Consider the following 20521-nt stretch of genomic DNA (forward strand, 5'->3'; position numbering starts at 1 on the left):
TGAATTAAGCAGATCAAGTGAAATAAGTATCGATCGAACGGATCCAGTCATACAAGAATGGATCAAGTGGATTTAATCGTTTAAAATATATGTATGAATAGTGAAATTGTATAAAATGTGGTTCAAAACACTGTACCAACTTAGAATAATTTATATAAGATTTAAGTTAGGAGTATTTTGTATTAGCTTTTCATAAAATAAATTAACTAATAAAAAATATGTATATAAACAGCATATTAAAATTACACATTCAAATATAACTGAATTTTTAATTAGTTTTTTTTTATATAACTTAATTGTATAAATAATACTTCAGTTTTTATTTTTGAAAATATATAAACCGTGTTATTATAATATATAGTAACTAAACAATACATTTTGTATTAGAACATCTAAAACTTAGCTATACATGTACCAATCATATTACATGTATGTAATAAGCTAAGTAAAAGAAATGTTTTTAAATTATACAAACAAAAAAGTAAAATTTTAATTTATAACATTATTTTAATTTAAAACTTAAGTTGTGGCGTTTCAGAGATATCATCTATGGTTTTCCCAATGCTGTTCCGGCCGTTTCTCTCTCATTTGTTTATCCCTCTTATGGCTCTTCGCTTCAATTTGCCGATGAGGCTTTGTCGACTGGTGTCGTCAGTGTATGCTTTATGTTTCTCAGTTTTCAGGTTGGTCTGTTTTCACCGGTCCAACAGATAGACGTCATATAATTGTTCATTTCTTTGGTTCTTAAAACGGCGTTTGGTGAGGTGTGTGCGGTTTCAGTTTGTCATATGTCTTCATTAGCCCTACGTGACTCCAAAAGGCGAAGCAGCATTTCCATGTGCCGTGAGCGTCACTTGATACTCATGGTAACGTTTGTAGCGGTTGCTGTCTCAAACCCGGTTTTCTGCATCCCGTCATTAGTGTTTTTTGTCATTGTTAATTTTGTCAATGTGCAGATTTTTGGCGGTAAATTAGACTTTATACAACATGCTTTGGATGTTTCTTTTGGGTAAACATCTTCATCCTTATCTACTCTATTTTCGCATGGAGCTTAAGTGATAATGGAAGTTACAATTCTTGATAAGTCCGTCGGAAGCCAACTACTCTGGTGACAACATGAAAAAATCCCAGCATCTGAATAAATAAGAAGAATCTCTCTTTTTCGTGGTTCTCGTTGAAAATTGAGAATAGTAATCGATTCTCAAATTTGGTTTACTAGAATGCGTCAAAGACATGAGTCGAGCGAAATTAGATTATAAAATTTATGGATTTGAGTGCTTTTGTTCGAGTCAAGGCTTGTAATTGAAACTTTATTCCCGATTTCGGATTGGGTTTAAAATGTTTGCTTAAATTTTGTTTAGGAAAGATCATGTGTTTAATAGTGTAGAAAACAAAGAACCGGGTATTTTGCACTCTGGTAAAAGATATGAGTTGCAGCAGAAATACCAAAAATAAATGTCCAGACCAATTTATCAAATGGAAGATTGATATTCTGGTACTGGGCTTCGTGGTTGTGAAGGCCCAAATAAATATGGTAAAACGAGTGCATAGCATATCTCTACGACATGTTACGGATCTCTAGCTACTCGCGCTTTCGACCGTCCGCAGCCGAGAAAATTAATAGATAAGTGAGAATTGTAACATACTCTGTATATTATTATATACATATACACAACCTGAATCGTATCTACGAGAAGTCATTGGTCTCCGTCACCGTCTTCTCTCTGTCTCTCCCCTCAGATCTGATCATCCGCCGGATTCCGAGATGCCGTCTTCCCGCGCCGTTAAATATCTCTTCTCAGTTTACACAGCCGTCGGATGCATCTTCCTTCTTCTCTCTCCGGCGTGGGCCTCCGAGTCAGATCACAAGGTTAGATTTTGAATCTTCTCTTTCGTAACTGTTGCTCGATTCGAGAGTTATTTGCTGGTAGAGATCTCGTTGTTGCATGTTGGCTCCTATCTGTTCAAAAGCTTGTCGTTTTCCCTCACTGCATTATGGATTATTAGGTTGATTGAGTGTACAAAAGTCCAGATGGCACAAAACGCCTTCATCACTACTCTTGTTTGTTTGTTTGTTTTTGTGACTGATCAATGTTAGTGGATGTTGTTTAATTTCCTTCGATTCTTTGCTATGTCTAGCTTCATCTGATTATGTATAGTGTGTATGCTACTCTGGATCTGGGAGAAATTAATTTGAATTTTGATTGCCTGATGATGATACTCGAAGATTATTATTATGCACAGTTTCTTGCTATGATCATGCCTTAACTGTAGCAATCTTGTAGTCTAAACAGAGAAAATTAGTTACAGTCCTCCTCCTACATATTCTGAGTGTTGCAATGACAAAGATTTGGAGTGCTTTCCCTTTTTCTCTCCCAAAAGATGATGTCTTCCTTGTTTTGTATCTTACATTTTTATCCCTAGTGTTTTGCCCAACATACACAATGTTGCACTACCGATGCTCCAATATAAGCTAGGCTTGATATTTGACTCGGTGATCCTTTCTGGTTTTTGGTTTATTTCTCTTGTTTGCTCCCTTATGTGTTTCCATTCGTTCTCATTTATCCCGAGAGTCATGAAATTTTGGTCTTCTGTTTTTTTTTCTTTTTTCCCAGTATCAAGCTGATGAGCAGGTTACTCTGTGGGTGAACAAAGTTGGCCCATATAATAATCCACAAGAAACATATAACTATTATAGCCTCCCTTTTTGCCGCAAAACTGAAAACAGCATTCACAAATGGGGTGGTCTTGGCGAGGTCCTTGGTGGAAATGAACTCATCGACAGCCAGATCGACATTAAGTTCTTGAGTATGTTAGCTCTTATGCTAGTTTTTCTTTTAAAAAGTGTTATCTTGATTGCACAACAGTTATATTGTCTTCTTTCGTTTTACTCCCAGAAAATGTTGACAGAAGCGTGATCTGTCAATTGGAACTTGATGAAGCAAAGGTCAAGCATTTCAAAGATGCTATTGAAAATAGTTACTGGTTTGAATTATTTATGGGTATGTATCACATTTACTTATACAATATTACTGATGAATAAGTATCAAAGAAAAAAAAAGAGTTGATTATCTGTTTGTTTTATTTGAAATCGGAAGTCTTTATGATCTAAGCTTGCTGCGCAATCAACATTCTTTAAAAATTTTAAGCATCCTTCGGTTGCTAATCTTTTGTCTTGCTTCTTTTTGGCAAATCATGTTTATGGCGTACGTGGATGCAAGTTCAGATGATCTGCCTTTGTGGGGTATGATATTTCTTATATTCACATTGAATTTTAAAGTTCAGTTCTTGACATAAATTTTGACTATTCTCATTGATGTTTATAGGCTTTGTGGGAGAGATGCCTCCGGGAAAAAATAGTGAAAACGGCAAGCATGCTCTTTACACTCATAAGAGTATTAATGTCAAATACAACAAAGACCAGGTCTGTTGTTTCTTTGCCATTAAGGATCTCATATTTACCTTTTATGTGATCTGATTTTTTTTCTTATTTGCCTAGATTATTCATGTGAATCTCACACAAGATAACCTAAGGCCGTTAGAAGCAGGGAGAACGGTGGACATGACTTATTCTGTTAATTGGATCCCAACCGAGATCACATTTGCTCGTCGTTTTGATGTTTATCTAGACTATCCTTTCTTCGAACACCAGGTAAATCATATTTTGTTATGTTTTACCGTTTTCATCTTTCTTCTATTACACTGAATGCCATTTCACCTACTTGTTGATCGAACTGCTAAAACCTTGACTCAAGAAATTTTTTTGGAAGCCTCTTTTTTGTAAACGTTTTTAATGGATTTGTTCATCATGCAGATCCATTGGTTCTCCATCTTTAACTCGTTCATGATGGTTATCTTCCTTACTGGTTTGGTCTCAATGATCTTAATGAGGACTCTCCGAAATGATTATGCTAAGTATGCTCGGGAAGACGACGACCTGGAGAGCTTGGTAATGTCTCATCAACCCCTTCTTATCTAGAATAGCTTAATAAGTTCTTTTATATTACTATTATTATGCTGTCAACTTGTCAATTTTATTTTCCTTGTAAGTGCAAGAGTGTGGAGCAACTTCTGACGGTTTGTATTATTGAGCACAGGAACGGGATGTAAATGAAGAATCTGGTTGGAAACTTGTGCACGGAGATGTGTTCCGACCGCCAAGTAGTCTGGTTCTTCTCTCAGCTGTAGTTGGTACAGGTGCACAGTTGGCTTTGCTTGTTCTTCTTGTCATATTAATGGCAATCATTGGGACACTTTATGTTGGGTATGTAATACACCCTTACTTACAGTAACTTCTCATGGAATAAGTGTTGGGCTTTTGTCTGATTATCATTGTTGCAATGAAAACTTCTTATGTATTCTGGTTTAACCTTATTCAGGAGAGGAGCGATAGTCACAACTTTTATAGTTTGCTACGCTCTGACGTCATTTATCTCTGGTTATGTGAGCGGTGGAATGTACTCAAGAAGTGGGGGTATGTTGTATCCTTATCTGTTGAAAGCAAGCAAGCTCTCCAATAATTTACCTCCAGTTAGTTGACTAATTCTCAAATTTCTCTTATGCTGGTTTGTTCAGGTAAACACTGGATCAAGTGCATGATCCTCACGGCTTCTCTCTTCCCATTCTTGTGCTTTGGGATCGGATTCCTCCTAAACACAATCGCCATATTCTACGGATCTCTTGCGGCTATTCCCTTCGGAACAATGGTGGTTGTCTTCGTAATTTGGGGTTTCATTTCGTTCCCTCTTGCCCTCCTCGGGACAGTCGTCGGTAGAAACTGGAGTGGTGCCCCAAACAATCCATGCCGTGTGAAGACAATCCCACGTCCAATCCCTGAGAAAAAGTGGTACTTGACTCCAACAGTAGTCTCTCTTATGGGAGGTCTCTTACCCTTTGGCAGCATCTTCATTGAAATGTACTTCGTCTTCACATCCTTCTGGAATTACAAGGTAAAAAAATCTCTTACAACTAAAGAAATATCAACACTTGCTCTGCATTTCTTGATGCGCTTTTTGTTGTTGTTGTCTCATGACAGGTATACTATGTGTACGGGTTCATGCTGCTTGTCTTTTTGATTCTTGTTGTGGTGACCGTCTGTGTGACGATCGTGGGAACATACTTCTTGCTGAATGCCGAAAACTATCACTGGCAATGGACATCGTTCTTCTCAGCTGCTTCGACCGCGGTTTACGTCTACTTATACTCAATCTATTACTACTACGTAAAGACAAAGATGTTTGGGTTTTTCCAGACCAGCTTCTACTTCGGATACACCTTGATGTTCTGTCTTGGCCTCGGAATCCTTTGCGGTTAGTTTTTCTTTCATTCTCTACTCTCAATTCAAATCTGATTGATGTGCACTGGTTTTTGTTTGACTATTGTTTGGTAATTGGGAAACAATTTGCAGGAGCGGTTGGGTTCTTAGGATCAAATCTGTTTGTTAGAAGGATCTATAGAAACATCAAGTGCGACTAGAGACATAAGGAACGAAGAAAGAAAGAAAAAATGGGGGTAAAGATGGATCGTGGAATGTTATTGGTGGCAGGTAAAGTCTGTTAGAAAGAATTCTTACAGGTTTGGATTATTATACTCAAGGGAAAGTGGGAATCAATGGAGGAGGAAGAGTTTGTATGGTAATTGAATATATTACATTTTTATTTGTCTTTTTTTTTTGCTTATTGAATCTGCTCTATTTTACGTAGGATTCAGAAATACTTTTTGGTTCCATCGTCTCTGTAAAGAGGTAGACAGAAAACTAAATTTCTAAATTGATTTAAAAATTAAAACCCCAAGAATTAAACACAACGTAGTTTTTTCTGCTGGTTTGTCTATGCGGATATCTTCTTTTTCTTGGGCATTAAGTTTTATAAACTCAAAAATTAACCATTAAATCCCAAATTTGCTTAAAGCCTGAATAAAATGTCAGTCACACAAAAAATATTAATAATTAATAAAGCATATGAAGAGTTATTCCTTTTAGACACAAACATGTCAGACATAGTTAGTGAGCTGTCCCAAAGTGAGACCACGTATAACTCACCACAACAAGATAGGTGAGAGCGCAAAGTGTGTCGAACACAATCACTCACACAAAAAGGAAACAAATCACTATTCTCCAAATAAAAGACGATAATCCAACGATCCACACGATAAACGCCACGTGGAAGATAGATCCACAGCAATCCCACCTTTTAATCTTCTCGCCTCTCCTTTGCAGTCTCCACGCCATTTCCACAAGCCACAACACAAATCCTCTCAAGCACACAAAAATGGCCTCAACAGCTCTCTCAAGCGCCATCGTCGGAACATCCTTCCTCCGCCGCCAAACAACTCCCATCAGCCTCCGTTCCCTCCCCTCAGCCAACACTCAATCCCTCTTCGGTCTCAAATCAGGCACCGCACGCGGCGGACGCGTCACCGCCATGGCTACATACAAGGTCAAGTTCATCACTCCAGAAGGTGAGCAAGAGGTTGAGTGCGACGACGACGTCTACGTCCTCGACGCTGCGGAGGAAGCCGGGATCGACTTGCCTTACTCTTGCCGTGCTGGTTCGTGCTCAAGCTGTGCCGGCAAAGTTGTGTCTGGATTTGTTGACCAGTCTGACCAGAGTTTCCTCGATGATGACCAGATTGCTGCAGGGTTTGTTCTCACTTGTGCGGCTTATCCTACCTCTGATGTTACCATTGAGACCCACAGAGAAGATGACATTGTTTAAAACAAAAGCTCCATAACATGCTTTTGATGGTTTCATAATCATTGTCTTTACATTTTGGGTTGAGTTTGTTGCTACTTAGTAAAATCTATTGTTGTCTGTTGTAATTTTTCTTGCTTTGGCCCACCTTTTGGTAAGATCAATGGATAACAGTGTAAACTATGATCATGCAAATTCTGGAAAACTTTTGATGAGAATCAAACATTATCTTTAAACATTTGAAAATACAGTTTCTTTGAAGACTGTCTTTTGTGGTGCACCTTTGATGAAGTTTTAACCTTATCTTTATTTTATTTAGTTACTGGTTAAAAGAAAAATATATTATTTTTAACACCTTATTTGTAAATTATTACTGTAAGACAACTATCTAGAGTAGTTTTGTCAATTTATCTTTCACATAGAACACAGTTATCTTATTGAAGTAGTCTTTTAGTGTAGTGATTAATCTACTATATTTAAATAGAGTCATTAGTGTAGTAATTAATTTTCTTTATTAAATAGAGTCATTTTAAAAATCTACTGTACAAAGTTATTATAGTTGGATTAATTCGTAACAAATAAAACTAAATATATATCTACATATATATTTGATATTTTTTCTTCTCTAGTTCATTGTTTATTGTTCTGAGTTTGTGGTCTATTAATAATTGTCTATACCAACACTTTTAAAATGTTGATACTAATTATACTATCAACATGTTGTAATAGTTTTCTTTCGGTAAATTCATATCGATAAATGTCATTACTTTAATCAGTCAACCCGGTTCCTCTTTAAAATAAATACGTAGTTATGTCAAATGTTTATACCAATCCTTGATAATTTTTCATAGGTTAATGCACATATGTATGTCTATCTTCTACATAACATGTTTGTATATCTCTCGATCGGTTACTTTAAACCGGTTTCCGTTATTATCTTAGTCAAACCAAGTGGTTCAACTATTTTGGTTTTATATTCATAGTTAGAAAAGATAATTTATAGTCTGTGAGGATCATCCCGATATATTTTCATTTTATGTTTTACTATATATTTTCGATTCTAGTTTGGATAACACCGGTTCAATTTTTTTTTTGCATAGTATATAACCTTGAAGCATAGTTATGATTGGTTAAAAATCGCAATGAATAGTATTTTCCTAAACTATACTAACAAACCTGGCATTGAGTTCTTTTAGACATATATAATGTTAGCTACTAATCTTTGTCATCCCATGTAAATAATTGTCAAATACAAATTTTTAAAACTACTGTAATCTACAAAATAATTTATCACACTATATAAATATATTTTCAGCAAAATAAACCACACAAAACAGGTACAGCTCTAGTATATCTTCAACTAAACTCAGTCTCCACCCAATTTCTATTTTTTTTATTTCACACGTATTTTGATGTTTAATGTTTTCAAAATTTTAAATTTAGATGATTTTTTTAATTTGTTATTTTTAAGAGCCACGAAAATCAAAAACCACTTCACTTTCTCTCGTCTCTTTTATCTTATGTCAAGGTGTGCCACTGTGTGTAAATTGGAACGAAAAAGAATTCGGAAGAACCAAAACAGTCTTGAATAAGTGAAAGTGAACTAGGAGATTGCGACCTAGATGATTGCTACAATTTTTTCAGCCACTGATGTAACCAGATAGAGAGTTGGCTGAAAATATTGGCATACTGTGACGTATTGTTTATACCCAAACAGCGAATGCACATAGCATGGTTCTTTGTTTGATAGCTCATCACATTTCTTGGAATGTGCTTTACACATCTCGCTTGTTATAACCGTGCATATAACAAGCAGGTTATGAAATTCACATTCCGAATAATATGAATAATATGATGATCAGACAGAGAGCTATGCATGTGCATCTACTGCTTTGGTATAAATATTACACCACATTTTTGCAAATAATCTCATCCAGCTATCAATTTGACTCCATGAATGGCTGAAAAAAGTATCAATCACACATAGGTCGCAACATCATGCTCACTATCACCAATTCAACACTTATTTGCTCCGATGTAGCCTTTTTGTTTTGATTTACACACTTTGTCGTACCTCGAGGATATGATAAAATAGATCTATACTCCAATTGCTAAGATTAAAAAGCAATTAAATCAAAAATCTTAAATTTGAATTTTGAAAAACACTAAACCTCGACACACACATGCAAATAGAGAGAATATAAGCTAGGGTTGATGTTGAGTGTATACGAGGACATATTGTCAATTATACTCCAAAAACTACCTTAATATCAAAAATATGCTCCATGTGAAAGATAAGTTAGAAAATGCTATAATATGAACAAACACAGTACCTAATGCACCACACATAGCAAACAATGCGTTGATAGAAATTAGCTAGTCCTTCACATTATATTTTCCTCAAACTCATATATATATATATATATATATATATATATATAATGTCAGTACGTCCCTCTTTTTGCATTCCCACAACTCAAGTGTGGTACATAAGGGCTTCTAAGTACCTCCTCCAATACCCACACAAGGCGTTAATGATGCAAACATCTATGTAAACATCCATGTACCCCTGCAATCTCTACATAAGGTGTCGGTCGATACATAAGTCTATCCTTGTATTTGGCTGACAAATATCATACCATATGTATACATATATAACAATATGTTTATCATCAATCAATCAATCAACGGAATCTTCTAAAATTATATATTTGATTTAAACAAAGAATAAAAAATAAAAAAGATATAGACTCTAAACATGCTACATATTAAGAACTGAATTATACTCCTTTCTTTTAGTTTTAAAAAGATATATATTCAAGAAAAAAATTGTTTCAAAATGATACCTTTTTTTAAAAAACTTTTAATGTACTTTTTATCAACTAATAATGATTAATTGTAAATTTCAAAAAAATAATTGCATTTTCTGAATTCTTATTGGTTTATAATTATAAGAAATAGAGAATCACAAAAAATTATGCATTTAATATTAAAATTTAATATATTTTATTAATTTGTAAGAAAAAACTAAGGCATGTTTCATTTTGAAACGAAGAGAACATATTGAAAATTTTAAACTTAGTTGAAAAAAATTACAAGAAAAACCCTTACTTTAACCACTGGTTAAAAATGATCAATCAAAAGATGGGATCAACTACAACATAAATATTAAAAATTTAAATTTAGTGTCTTTGAAAATAAAGTTTTCAAAAATGGAAATTTTCTTTAAATGTGATCTCTTAAAATGAAAACATTCTTGAACAAAAAACTTTAAAATATAATTAGAAGGCTACAAACTTACTGGAACACTCAACGAATAGAAGCTTGTCGAAACTAGGGCTGGAAAAAATATCCGGAACCGAAGAACCGACCCGAAACCGACCCAAAATTCAGGGTCCCAAACCCGGACCAGAGTAAATAACCGAATGGGTTTTAAATTGATGATTCGAAGAATCGATACCCAACTCGATCCGAACCGATAACCGAAAGAATATTCGAAGAGATCCGAAATGTAAATTTATATTTACAAATATTATTTATAATTATATGTATAATTGTTTTAATAATTAAAATTAAAATTATAAATTAAATATATTAGTTATTTTCAATACTTTTGTGTATTTTCGAATAAAATATGATAGTTTGGATGTAAATACTCAAACAAAACCGTATCTAATAAGTATATTTGATTATTTTTTGGTACATTTGGGTAGTTTGGATACAAAATATCTGAATCAAATCGAATAATATGGTTACTTTGGATACTATTATCCGAATTCGTTTTAGATACATTGGTTATTCGGTTATTTTCAGATTTATTTACATCAGAACCAAACTCACTCGGACCCGGGAGGACCCGACTCGAATCCAACCCAAAATTTTGTAGTACCCGAATAAGGCCTAATTTCCAAACCCAAAAAATTTGATACCCGAAAAAACCGATCCGTACCAGAACAAGTATCCGAATACCCATGCATGCCTAGTCGAAACCCCGGCTAGAAACTTGTCGGTGGCATTTTATTAGATAATTTAACAATAACTAGTCCATGATTAACTACTGCTTTGACTTGATAGGTAAAAGAGAAGAGTTGAAGGCGTGAAGCTATCTATATAAGAAAAGGAAAGAGATGTGAGTTTTGTAAGGTTTCGTTGTGGGACGAAGTCACATAATGGTTTTAAGCTTTTTTCAAAAACTGAGCAGAAATGAGCTACCATTTCTTACCCTCAACTGCTATTGCCAAGCATTCCGAGTTCGAAGAATCAAGAAAATACATTCAAGATTAATTATTCTAGAACTATACATATTATCTGAGGCTAGCAGCTACAACGGAAGAAATAATCTCACAATCTAAGCCCAAATAGCAAGAGAAGACATGAGTCCAGCTCCTAGGAACAACATCATATAAGAAACAATCTGAAGCCTAAAGTTACAACTCATCCTCTTACTCAAGAAATCAGCAGCTATGAGATCCACTAAAGCCATGTACACAAGTATCCCTGCAGACAGAGAATCCAAGATACCTTCTGTGACCAACGCTCCAACGCTGTGAGAGTTAAAAGACGACGCCACTGCAGTTCCAATACCGACCCCTATCGGCGTTGTGAGGGCGAAAAAGCAAGCCATAATGGTCGCTGACTTGTTCCTGAACTGCGCTTGGGAGATGCATCCACCGAGCGCAAACCCTTCAAAGAATTGGTGGAACGACAGTGCTGCGATTAGAGGCCGGATTGTGCATGGAGATTGAGATACTCCAAGTGATATGCCGATGATAATGGAGTGTGACACGATTCCAAGCTCCAAAACCTAACAATGTATAAGTTAAATGAGACTAACTATACAAGAATCAAGAATCAAGAATCAAGAATCAAGAAACAGAGATTTGTACCTGAGAAACAACTACATGCCTTGCTCCACTTCCGAGCTCCAAACCTCCGTGCGCGTGTCCGTGTCCGTGTCCGTGTCCATGACCATGACCAATGTCAATTTTCTGGTGCCCATCACAAGAACCGTGACCTTGAGGGTGACTATGTGTATGGTGAGCAGCATGAGCGTGAATGCCAACAATGTGAATCCCGCCGCTATCTTCTTCTCCAAACACTTTATCATCATCGTCCACTCCTTCCGCAACCACGGGAACGACGATACCAGGAGACTGTTCAAGACCAAGCTGTTCATCAGACGGATCAGCACCTTCCCTCTCTTGCTTCCTCTCATAGTACTGAGTCCCCATGAAATCAACAAGCAGAGTGATCAAAGCAGCAACCATCGCAAAGAACCCCGGGAAAGGAAACTTAGACCAAGGAAACTCCGGTAAGCACGGGTTGTTCAGAGCCTCAGTGCCACCGGCCAACATGTGAACAAACCCAGTGGCGAGGATCACACCGGCTGCAAAGGCTTTAGCAGTCACAAAGAGACTACTGTCTGTTTGAAGGAACCGGCGGTTTCTCCCAATGAGTGGTATGGCTACACCAGCAGCACCAGCTAAGAGAATGGAAGCTATGGCTACTAATTTAAGCAGAAACGCAGCGGAATCGTCACGACAAAGATCTGACTCGCTGGCATTGCAAAGAATGGTGGATGAAGAAGCAGCCATTGTCTCAGGAACTACCTGCAAGATGGACTCTGTTTCTGTAAACAGAGGACCCATTGCAACAAAATTAAACATATCAGAACAAAAGTTTTGAATCTTTTAATCTCTAAACAGAGGATATACATTGTAACATCTGTACTTAACTTTCTGTTAAACAAAACTTCAAAACACATGCAAAGATTTTGAATAGAAAAGGAAAATAGTATCAATCTTTTGCAATTTTTTTATAGCAAAGTATGACTGTTTGTTTCAAAGGAGCTCGTTGACGTTATGTTCGATGAAGTATACCTGAGAGAGAATCTCTTGCTGATCTGAAAATGTATAGAGGAAACAAACTCCAAAGAACCTAAACCAACAAACACAGAATCAGTTTCAGGAAGTTATAAATAAAATAATTGAAAATAGTAATCTGAGATTGACGAACATCGATGAAGAACATTGAGTGACTAAGAAGATCTCGTTGGGATCATGAAAAAAGTTAGCGTTAAAAAGAAGTATTCTCGTAAAGTCCAAAGACTTGAATGAATGAGAGTTATTAAATACGAGAATAAAGATAGGATGAATAGAGAAGAAAACAAGTTGGAGGAAGAAACAAGTTAGTGTCGACATCGTGATGGAGTTCGCAGTTGGGCAACAGGTTTAGACTTTAGAGAAGAGAAGACATTTGCTTAAGTTCTCCAGAATATTGTATGCACACGCCAAATATGTCGACATTTTGAAGTAATTTCTATTATATATTTTGTTGGTTTTTAAATTTCTTTCTTAAAATAATGTGGACAATGATGTACTGTCCTTATAATCAATTTATTGCACCCGAGAAAAAAACGAAACCGGTTTATTGGATGAAAAGAAAAGAATCATAGTGTTACAAAAAAAAAAAAAAAATCATAAAGTTTTTATTTATTGTCAACAACTACTAGTAGCCCTACCGAAACAATTTAGATCACTAACGATAATACAATTTCATTAGTTATATCGTCATCTTAACTCATTATCATCTGTAATAGGTAGTTGTTCTAAATTAAAGAAGAACATGAATTAGGTAATGGGCAGGATATCAATGACAACTAGGACCGAAGCTCGTAACTCGAGCCCACCCATCCCTAAAAATTATCGGATTTGAGCTTAGTTTTATAAGCCCAAGAAAAATTGGACTTTTCAAGCTAAGCTCATTTGGGCTTTGAATATTTTGGACATAAGTCTGTTTGGGCTAAAGCCGGTCCGAAAGCCCTTAAATTTTATATTATAGTTTAAATATCATCGTTATTACAATCCAAACGATTATTAGTTTTGACATATTATTTTCATATTGTTATCTAAACTCTAATTAAAAAATATAAAAGTTGTTAATGATTTTATTTTTTAATCATTATAAGTGTTGCATTTTAAATTTTGCAAATATACTTTCTTTTTTCATATACAACACGTTTTTATTTTCAATATACAGAGTGTGTTTTTAAAGCATACGAAAAGGTAAAACATTTTTGATAAAATAAAAGTTTAAAAATCATTTTATATTATAAAATGAAACTATTTTTTTAATGAAAACTAGATTTTTCACCCGCACGGATTTATTTTATAAATATATAACGGATACTATCGTAAAATATTAAAAGATATGATTTATATTTTAGTGTTATAACGTGTTGTGTAAATCTATAATGTTATTGGTTATGTTTCTTATTCGATATTATTAATGTATAATGATTTGTTTTATACATTTACTTTATTATTAATTGTGATTATATATTAATATATTTTTGAGTTTTGTAAAATAAATTCTTAGTATGAAATAAACAAATTGAAAATCTTCTTCATTTTTTTCTAATTTTTACAAACTGAATACAATACATTTTAAATTTTTATTTAGTTATACTATAGAACTGATATTTTCTTAGCATAATTTATATTTCTACATTATTTATTTTAGTATATTGTGGAATTTTATAAGTGAATACATTATAAGAATACTATATTATTAATTATAAAATCAATCGCTGCATTAATTTAAAAATATTTTAATATTTTATTAAGATTTTGTTAAATATTTTCAACATATTTTGTTATAAGTAAAATTAAAATTTAAATTTACAGGTAAAATTTATTTATTAATATATATATAAATTATAAGAATTTTTAGAAATGATAAAATATCTATATAAATTATAAGAATTTTTTAGAAAGGGCAAATCTCCAAAATAGCACATTTTTAAGTTTATATCACAAAAATAGCACTCAAAAACTAAAATGACCAAAATAGCATTTTATCTTTTGAAAAATTTAATTTTTTTTATTTTTCAAAATTTGAAATCTTATCCCCAAAACCTCACTTCTCAACTCTAAACCCTAAAACCTAAACTCTAAACCCTAAACCCTAAATTCTTAACCCTAAACCCCACCCCTTGAATGCTATTTTTATGACTTTTGGCCTTGAGTGTTAGTTTGGGAACAAAAACTTGATTTAGTGCTATTTTGGTCTTTTTCTCTTTTAGAAATGCTATATATTAAATAAATTAACTTAAATAATTAATTGATGAAATAGACCTAGTATGAATTTTTATGGTATTTCTTTTACTAAAGAAGATATAGAATATAATTATAAAATTTGAAAAATAGCATACACTTATTTTATTTTGTTTTATAATAAAAGTTTATTTAAATTAATGTGTAATAGTATATATTATTAATTATGAAATTAATCAATGGTATTAATTTAAATAAAATATTTTAAAATTTTAGAAAGATTTTAGATTTTTTCTTAATATTTTGTTATAACTAAAAATAAAATTTAAATTTACAGTTAAAATTGATTTATTATTAATATCTTTATGTATTAATAGATTAATGTAAAATAATTAAATAAATATAATAATGAAATGAACCTAATAAGATTAGTATGACTTTTTTTAAGGTAGATAAAAATGATACTTTTTTTAATAGATAAGATCACATGTATTAAATTCATGGAAGTGATTAATACCATTGATTAAGATCAGGCGGAGTGAACCAAATTGACTAATTTTGTAGGGTCTTTGTCCACTGGCGCTAGATACACCGGTTGCTCGTATTGAGAATTAGATATTCATATTGTTTGATCATACAATCGAATATATCGAGAAAATTATTTTTGTAAGCCAAAAATGGTAACTATATCCTATTAGTCTCATTTCTATTTTGTATCATTTTTGCCTCTAATGCCCTTTAGTATTTTTGAAAATAAATTATATAAATAGTTTTACAAACATAAAAAGTTTTAAAAATAGTAATTACTAATGAAATACCTATATGAAAAAAATCAAAATTTTCAGAAAAATATGGGAGGAAAATAATAGGTTTTTTTAATTTTTTTTTAATTACTTTAATTATTTATTATATTTTAATATTTAACAGTTATTTTGTTAATTGTAATTTTCAATTTATAATTGAACATAAGGATAATATTGCTATTTTAAAAATAATTAGCCTAATGAGACATAAAGTATATGAGATTAGTCTAATGAGACATAGTTACCATTTTTTGTCTAAAAAAAACAATTTTTTTCCTATATCTAATATGGTAGGTTTTAAAACCGAAGTGATTATTACCTCTTTTTTTTCTTTGGATCAGTTTGGATATGTTGCAACTTAAGTTAATTCCAATCATATAACTTAAAAATCAACGTAGAATTAAAATTTATTTAGATTCCGTTTGGATTGAATATTTTATTAAAACAATATGAAGTATTTTAAAAATAAAATTTTGCTCAAGGTTTTGAAAATGTATAAGTTAACAATTGTAACTAAAATTATTAGAATAATTTTATTATTTGGATGGTTTATTTATTTTAAATTTAAATATAACTAATATCTTCTGATATTTAATAATAACTCAAAATATTTTGATTATTTTAGATATTATAGTTATTTTAAATTTAAATATAACGAATATCTTTAAGATTTTAATAGTAGTTTAGAGTATTTCAATTAATTTAAATATAAATAAAACTGGTATTTACGCATATAATTATATTTTTTTGTAATTCAAAATTCATTCAGTTTATTTCTATATTATTATTTTTTAAAAATTATTGTTTCGGTGATTATGAATATCCAATTTAAATCAATTATGTTTGATGATCTAAATCAGCATATGAATTGCTATAACAATTAAAGAACAATTTTTTTATGTTTTAACCTAACTCGTTGTGAAAATGAGTGAACCAGCACATAAATAGTTTGACACTATCTGTAAATCTCTCCCAAATAACTTTGCACCTTTTAAGCATCCCAACAACCTGTGAACCACGAGAGCCAAGCACGAAGTCGTAATTCATGTTTATATTTAGGGTCGGAATGACAATAGTGAATTCAGTAATAAAAATAGTACAAAATGAAAATGTGATATAACGCAATTGCGGTTCATGCGTGATAATCATGACTTTAACTAGGAAATGATGCAAAATACTGTTTAATTGGTAATAATATATATTTATGATATTTAATAATTGTTTAATTGATAAAATAATAGTAGTTTATAATATATAATATATAATATAAGTAAATAATTAAATATTTTATGAATATAATAAATATAATTAAAAATTAAAAAATTGTCTAAAATATAAATACTTACAGAAAATGAAATTATAAAAATATATTAAAAACATGAAGTAACAAAAAACTAAACACAAAAAATAGAAAATACTATCGATTATTTTGATTGTCCATAACAAATTTGTAATATTGTCTATTATTTGTGTCATTTGTTCTCCATATACTACCTCAAATGTATCTAAGTCACCATCATATTCAAGATTGTTTAGTCATGTGTTTGTCAATACATTTACAAAATCTGTATTTGAGAAGTTGGTGATTTTGATAAAACTTATTTAACAAATTATTGCCATTACCATTATCTTTTGTACGTGTATATCTAGAAAATTTTAAAAGAATCTTCTATTTTTTTCCAAACTTCAAAAGTCTTGAACTGCAACATAAATTATCTCACAAATCTATTTCGTGATGATCTATAGGGAACTAAAAATTCTTGCATGTTTGGATAGCCATAATTTTTTCAATGGTTTTTCTATTTGAATGCAAATAAGTTTTAGAATGAAACTATGATTGACCGGAAACTAAATATGTAAATGGAAAAAAGAAAAGATTTTTCTTTTAGTTTAGATGGATTAATAAAACATGTAAGCAAATTTTCTGCAATGTGTCATCGGACGTTCAACAGGTAGTCTCACAATGGGACATTCATGCCCGCCAGTTGTTGGGCTCCAAATTTTAAAGGAATTCCTGCCAAGATGATGGATCCTGCCTTAGGGTGCCTCTACATGTGCTTCGGGTAACCAAAATGAACTGGTACCCTAGGCACTTTGATGGCGAAAGAGGGAAAAGAAGCAATCCATAGAAAGATTTGGCGCTGCTCATTAAATTATGTGGTTAATGATATTTGTTTTGTTTTCTAGCATTTTAAACAAATAAAAACAAAGAACACAAAAAAAATTCAAAAATTGCTTTTAGGGTGTTTCAAGAATGACAAAAAACAAAAGAATGAACAAGAATAAATATAGAGAAACCTTGATATGAGCCTTTTGGCTCGGATACTAGATGATGCAGGCACAGAGTGTGGTCAGATGGTCAGTGGTCAAAAATACGGTTTGTGGTCGGTAAGATGGTTGATGGTCGAGGCGATGGTCGAAGGCCGATGAGCTATTTATGATGGTTGGAAGAGGAAAATGGAATCACGTTTGCTGGCTGTGTAACTCTCTCAACCTGATCAGAAGATGGTTAAGTGGATGGTCATGGAGGTAAGGTTGTTGGTTATGCAACTCTCTTAAATTGTAGTCGGTGGAAGTGATGGATTCGATGCATAGGTATTGACTCGCTCAATCAGTAGCACAAACAAATATGTTGATTTTCTCAATATGTTACTCAGTGGGTTTCAGTAGTATCAAGTGAATCACACACCTAATACTAAAGAAATGACAACAGAAATAGTTTCACAAAAAAAAACAGAAATAATACACAACTTTGTGAAATAAATCTAGAGGATAGAAAAAGGGGAGAGATGAGAGGGAAGGAAGAGGGAAGGAAGAGATGGTCATGTAGCAAATCTAGTTTAGATTGGATCACTATTATTCTATTTTCTCTTTTTAAAAAATAAATAAATTATGTTCAACAATTGAGTGGTATAATTGAAATTTAACATTTCATTAAATATGTAAATAAAATAGGTTTATGCTCAATTTTCCTCACAAACGGATATTATATTTTTTTTCACCTAGAGGGGAGTCTCTTATATTATACAAAGTCTTTCGTATAGGAAATTAAAAGAAATTTAAAGTAATATATAAGAAATATGAATCAATCAATTTATTACCAATTGATTTGAAATTGAAAGCTTATTTAACTTAATATGATATCAAAACTTGAACCATACATTTTAACCAGATCTACATCGATCCAGTCCAAATTTGGTTCAATACGTGCCTGGACATTATAAGATTGAAACTTAAAAATCATCATCACGAAGTATTAAAAACAAAGTCGCATGCATCAAAAATTGGAAAAAAATCATAAGTAATATGTAACAGAGATCTAGAGATCTTAATATCTTATACGTTACAAGTAAATAGACAAGAGTCTAAAAATCAAATGATGAACTGAGTAGGACAAAAAATTACATAACGTATAACGTGGCTTGTAAGAGGGACATGTGACTTAGGACATGGAGATATTGTGGACTCGGCTCAGAACTTTTCTTTTTGTTTAGAACCTTTTGGTAATCCTTAGTATATTAATTATTAACTAAGAAACATTACGATTTTTTTTGTACCCACGTATTATTAATAGAATGATTTTCAGAATCATTAGAAAAATAGATTGGTTCATCTAATTATATAATAATTTTTTATTAAACTAATCATAAATTCATTATTAATGTTCTTTATTGTTTTCTTAAATAAAAGTTACGGAATTGTCAAACTAAGTATATGTGACAATTAATAATTTTGATAAAAATTATTGTATCTTCTATCATATTTATTTAATTTTAAACTATTAAAATAAATTATACAACCACATTAATCATATAATAAAAATTAGCACTCTTTACTATGCATTCGGTCACTGAATGAGAAGTCAAATTAGCACTTTTTGCTATGCATCCGGAAAAGGCTCCAGAGCCAGACGGGATGACAGATCTCTTTTATCAGAAATTATGGGATATTGTCAAGGAAGATTTAACTCATGTGGTTAATCAATTCCTATTTGATGGATCGGTGGCGAGTGGACTGAACGATACAAATATTTGCCTTATCCCAAAGACAACTAAGCCTAGTGAGATGTCTCAGTTCTGGCCCATCAGTCTGTGCAACGTCAGTTACAAGATAATCTCTAAGGTCTTATGCCAGAGATTAAAGAAAGTCTTACCAGACAAAATTTCAGAAACCCAGTCAGCCTTTGTTGCTGGAAAACAAATCTCGGAAAATGTAATGATTGCTCAAAAGATATTCCATGTCCTGAGAACTAAACCAAGTGGACGCAATAAAAGGATGGCCATTAAGACGGATATGAGAAAAGAGTACGACAGGATGGAGTGGTCGTTCATTGAAGCTGTTATGCAAAAGATGAAATTTTCAGAAATCTGCATTAACTGGATAATGTGGTGTATCATTACGATCAAATACAAGGTGCTTATGATGGGCAACCAAGGAAAAATATTGTTTCAGAGGGAGGTCTACGTCAAGGAGATCCTTTGTCTCTTTTCATCTTTATTTTATGCACGGAAGCGCTCGTTAGCCTTCTTAATCATGCAGAGAACCAAAGGAAGATAACAGGAATGCGCGTTACACGCGCGTGTCCCTCAGTATCCCACCTTCTCTTTGCTGATGATAGCCTTTTCTTCTGTACGGCGGAGTCCCGTGGATGTAGAGAAGTGATGAAAGTAGCCAAGAAGTATAGACAAGCATCAGGATAATCTATTAACTTTGAAAAATCTTCTTTACTCTTTGGTAAGAGGATTAACGCGAATGTTAGACAGCAGATTAAAGATACACTTGGAATCCAAAATGAAGGAGGACAGGGAACATACCTAGGAATACCAGAAGATATTAGTGGGTCCAAATGCAAGCTCTTCGTTTTTCTTAAGGACAAATTACTGCATAGAGTGAATGAATGGACATGTAGATGACTTTTTAAAGGAGGAAACAAAGTTTTGATTAAATATATTTTTCTACCTCTTCCGACATA

At 32.6% G+C, this 20521-nt stretch overlaps 4 protein-coding genes across 4 annotated transcripts; 3 read left to right on the forward strand and 1 right to left on the reverse strand.

Annotated features, from left to right (window-relative positions):
* Positions 1-1584: 1584 nt before the first annotated feature.
* Positions 1585-5792, forward strand: LOC103830196 (transmembrane 9 superfamily member 1). The gene is made up of 12 exons (XM_009105939.3): positions 1585-1870; positions 2616-2808; positions 2898-3002; positions 3227-3244; positions 3327-3424; positions 3500-3652; positions 3815-3949; positions 4098-4264; positions 4380-4474; positions 4576-4949; positions 5036-5309; positions 5408-5792. Exons 1-12 carry the CDS (start codon positions 1766-1768, stop codon positions 5473-5475), a joined length of 1785 nt encoding a protein of 594 aa, XP_009104187.2. The 5' UTR covers positions 1585-1765; the 3' UTR covers positions 5476-5792.
* Positions 5793-6201: 409 nt separating this feature from the next.
* LOC103830206 (ferredoxin, leaf L-A) lies at positions 6202-6930 on the forward strand. Its single transcript, XM_009105950.3, has one exon. The coding sequence runs from the start codon at positions 6270-6272 to the stop codon at positions 6714-6716; it is 447 nt and encodes a 148-aa protein (XP_009104198.1). The 5' UTR covers positions 6202-6269; the 3' UTR covers positions 6717-6930.
* Positions 6931-10941: 4011 nt separating this feature from the next.
* On the reverse strand, positions 10942-13629 carry LOC103830215 (fe(2+) transport protein 3, chloroplastic). Its single transcript, XM_009105962.3, has 4 exons — positions 12708-13629; positions 12572-12629; positions 11579-12321; positions 10942-11496 (listed from the first exon to the last, which is right to left on the reverse strand). The coding sequence occupies exons 1-4, from the start codon at positions 12720-12722 to the stop codon at positions 11041-11043; spliced, it is 1272 nt and encodes a 423-aa protein (XP_009104210.1). The 5' UTR covers positions 12723-13629; the 3' UTR covers positions 10942-11040.
* A 5802-nt stretch (positions 13630-19431) lies between these two features.
* LOC103831423 lies at positions 19432-20249 on the forward strand. Its single transcript, XM_009107318.2, has 2 exons — positions 19432-19975; positions 20089-20249. Exons 1-2 carry the CDS (start codon positions 19432-19434, stop codon positions 20247-20249), a joined length of 705 nt encoding a protein of 234 aa, XP_009105566.2.
* Positions 20250-20521: the final 272 nt, after the last annotated feature.

Source organism: Brassica rapa, chromosome A01 (genome assembly GCF_000309985.2).
Source record: "Brassica rapa cultivar Chiifu-401-42 chromosome A01, CAAS_Brap_v3.01, whole genome shotgun sequence".
Classification (NCBI taxonomy): domain Eukaryota; kingdom Viridiplantae; phylum Streptophyta; class Magnoliopsida; order Brassicales; family Brassicaceae; genus Brassica; species Brassica rapa.

Coding starts and splice junctions, on each gene's coding strand:
- LOC103831423 (XM_009107318.2), top strand. CDS start 19,432: ATGCATCCGGAAAAGGCTCCAGAGCCAGACGGGATGACAGATCTCTTT. Junction 19,976..20,088: donor ATACAAGGTGCTTATGATGG/GCAACCAAGGAA, acceptor TTAATCATGCAG/AGAACCAAAGGAAGATAACA.
- LOC103830206 (XM_009105950.3), top strand. CDS start 6,270: ATGGCCTCAACAGCTCTCTCAAGCGCCATCGTCGGAACATCCTTCCTC.
- LOC103830215 (XM_009105962.3), bottom strand. Junction 12,322..12,571: donor AGCAAGAGATTCTCTCTCAG/GTATACTTCATC, acceptor CTCTGTTTACAG/AAACAGAGTCCATCTTGCAG. Junction 11,497..11,578: donor GGCATGTAGTTGTTTCTCAG/GTACAAATCTCT, acceptor ATACATTGTTAG/GTTTTGGAGCTTGGAATCGT.
- LOC103830196 (XM_009105939.3), top strand. CDS start 1,766: ATGCCGTCTTCCCGCGCCGTTAAATATCTCTTCTCAGTTTACACAGCC. Junction 3,653..3,814: donor ATCCTTTCTTCGAACACCAG/GTAAATCATATT, acceptor TTCATCATGCAG/ATCCATTGGTTCTCCATCTT. Junction 4,950..5,035: donor CATCCTTCTGGAATTACAAG/GTAAAAAAATCT, acceptor GTCTCATGACAG/GTATACTATGTGTACGGGTT.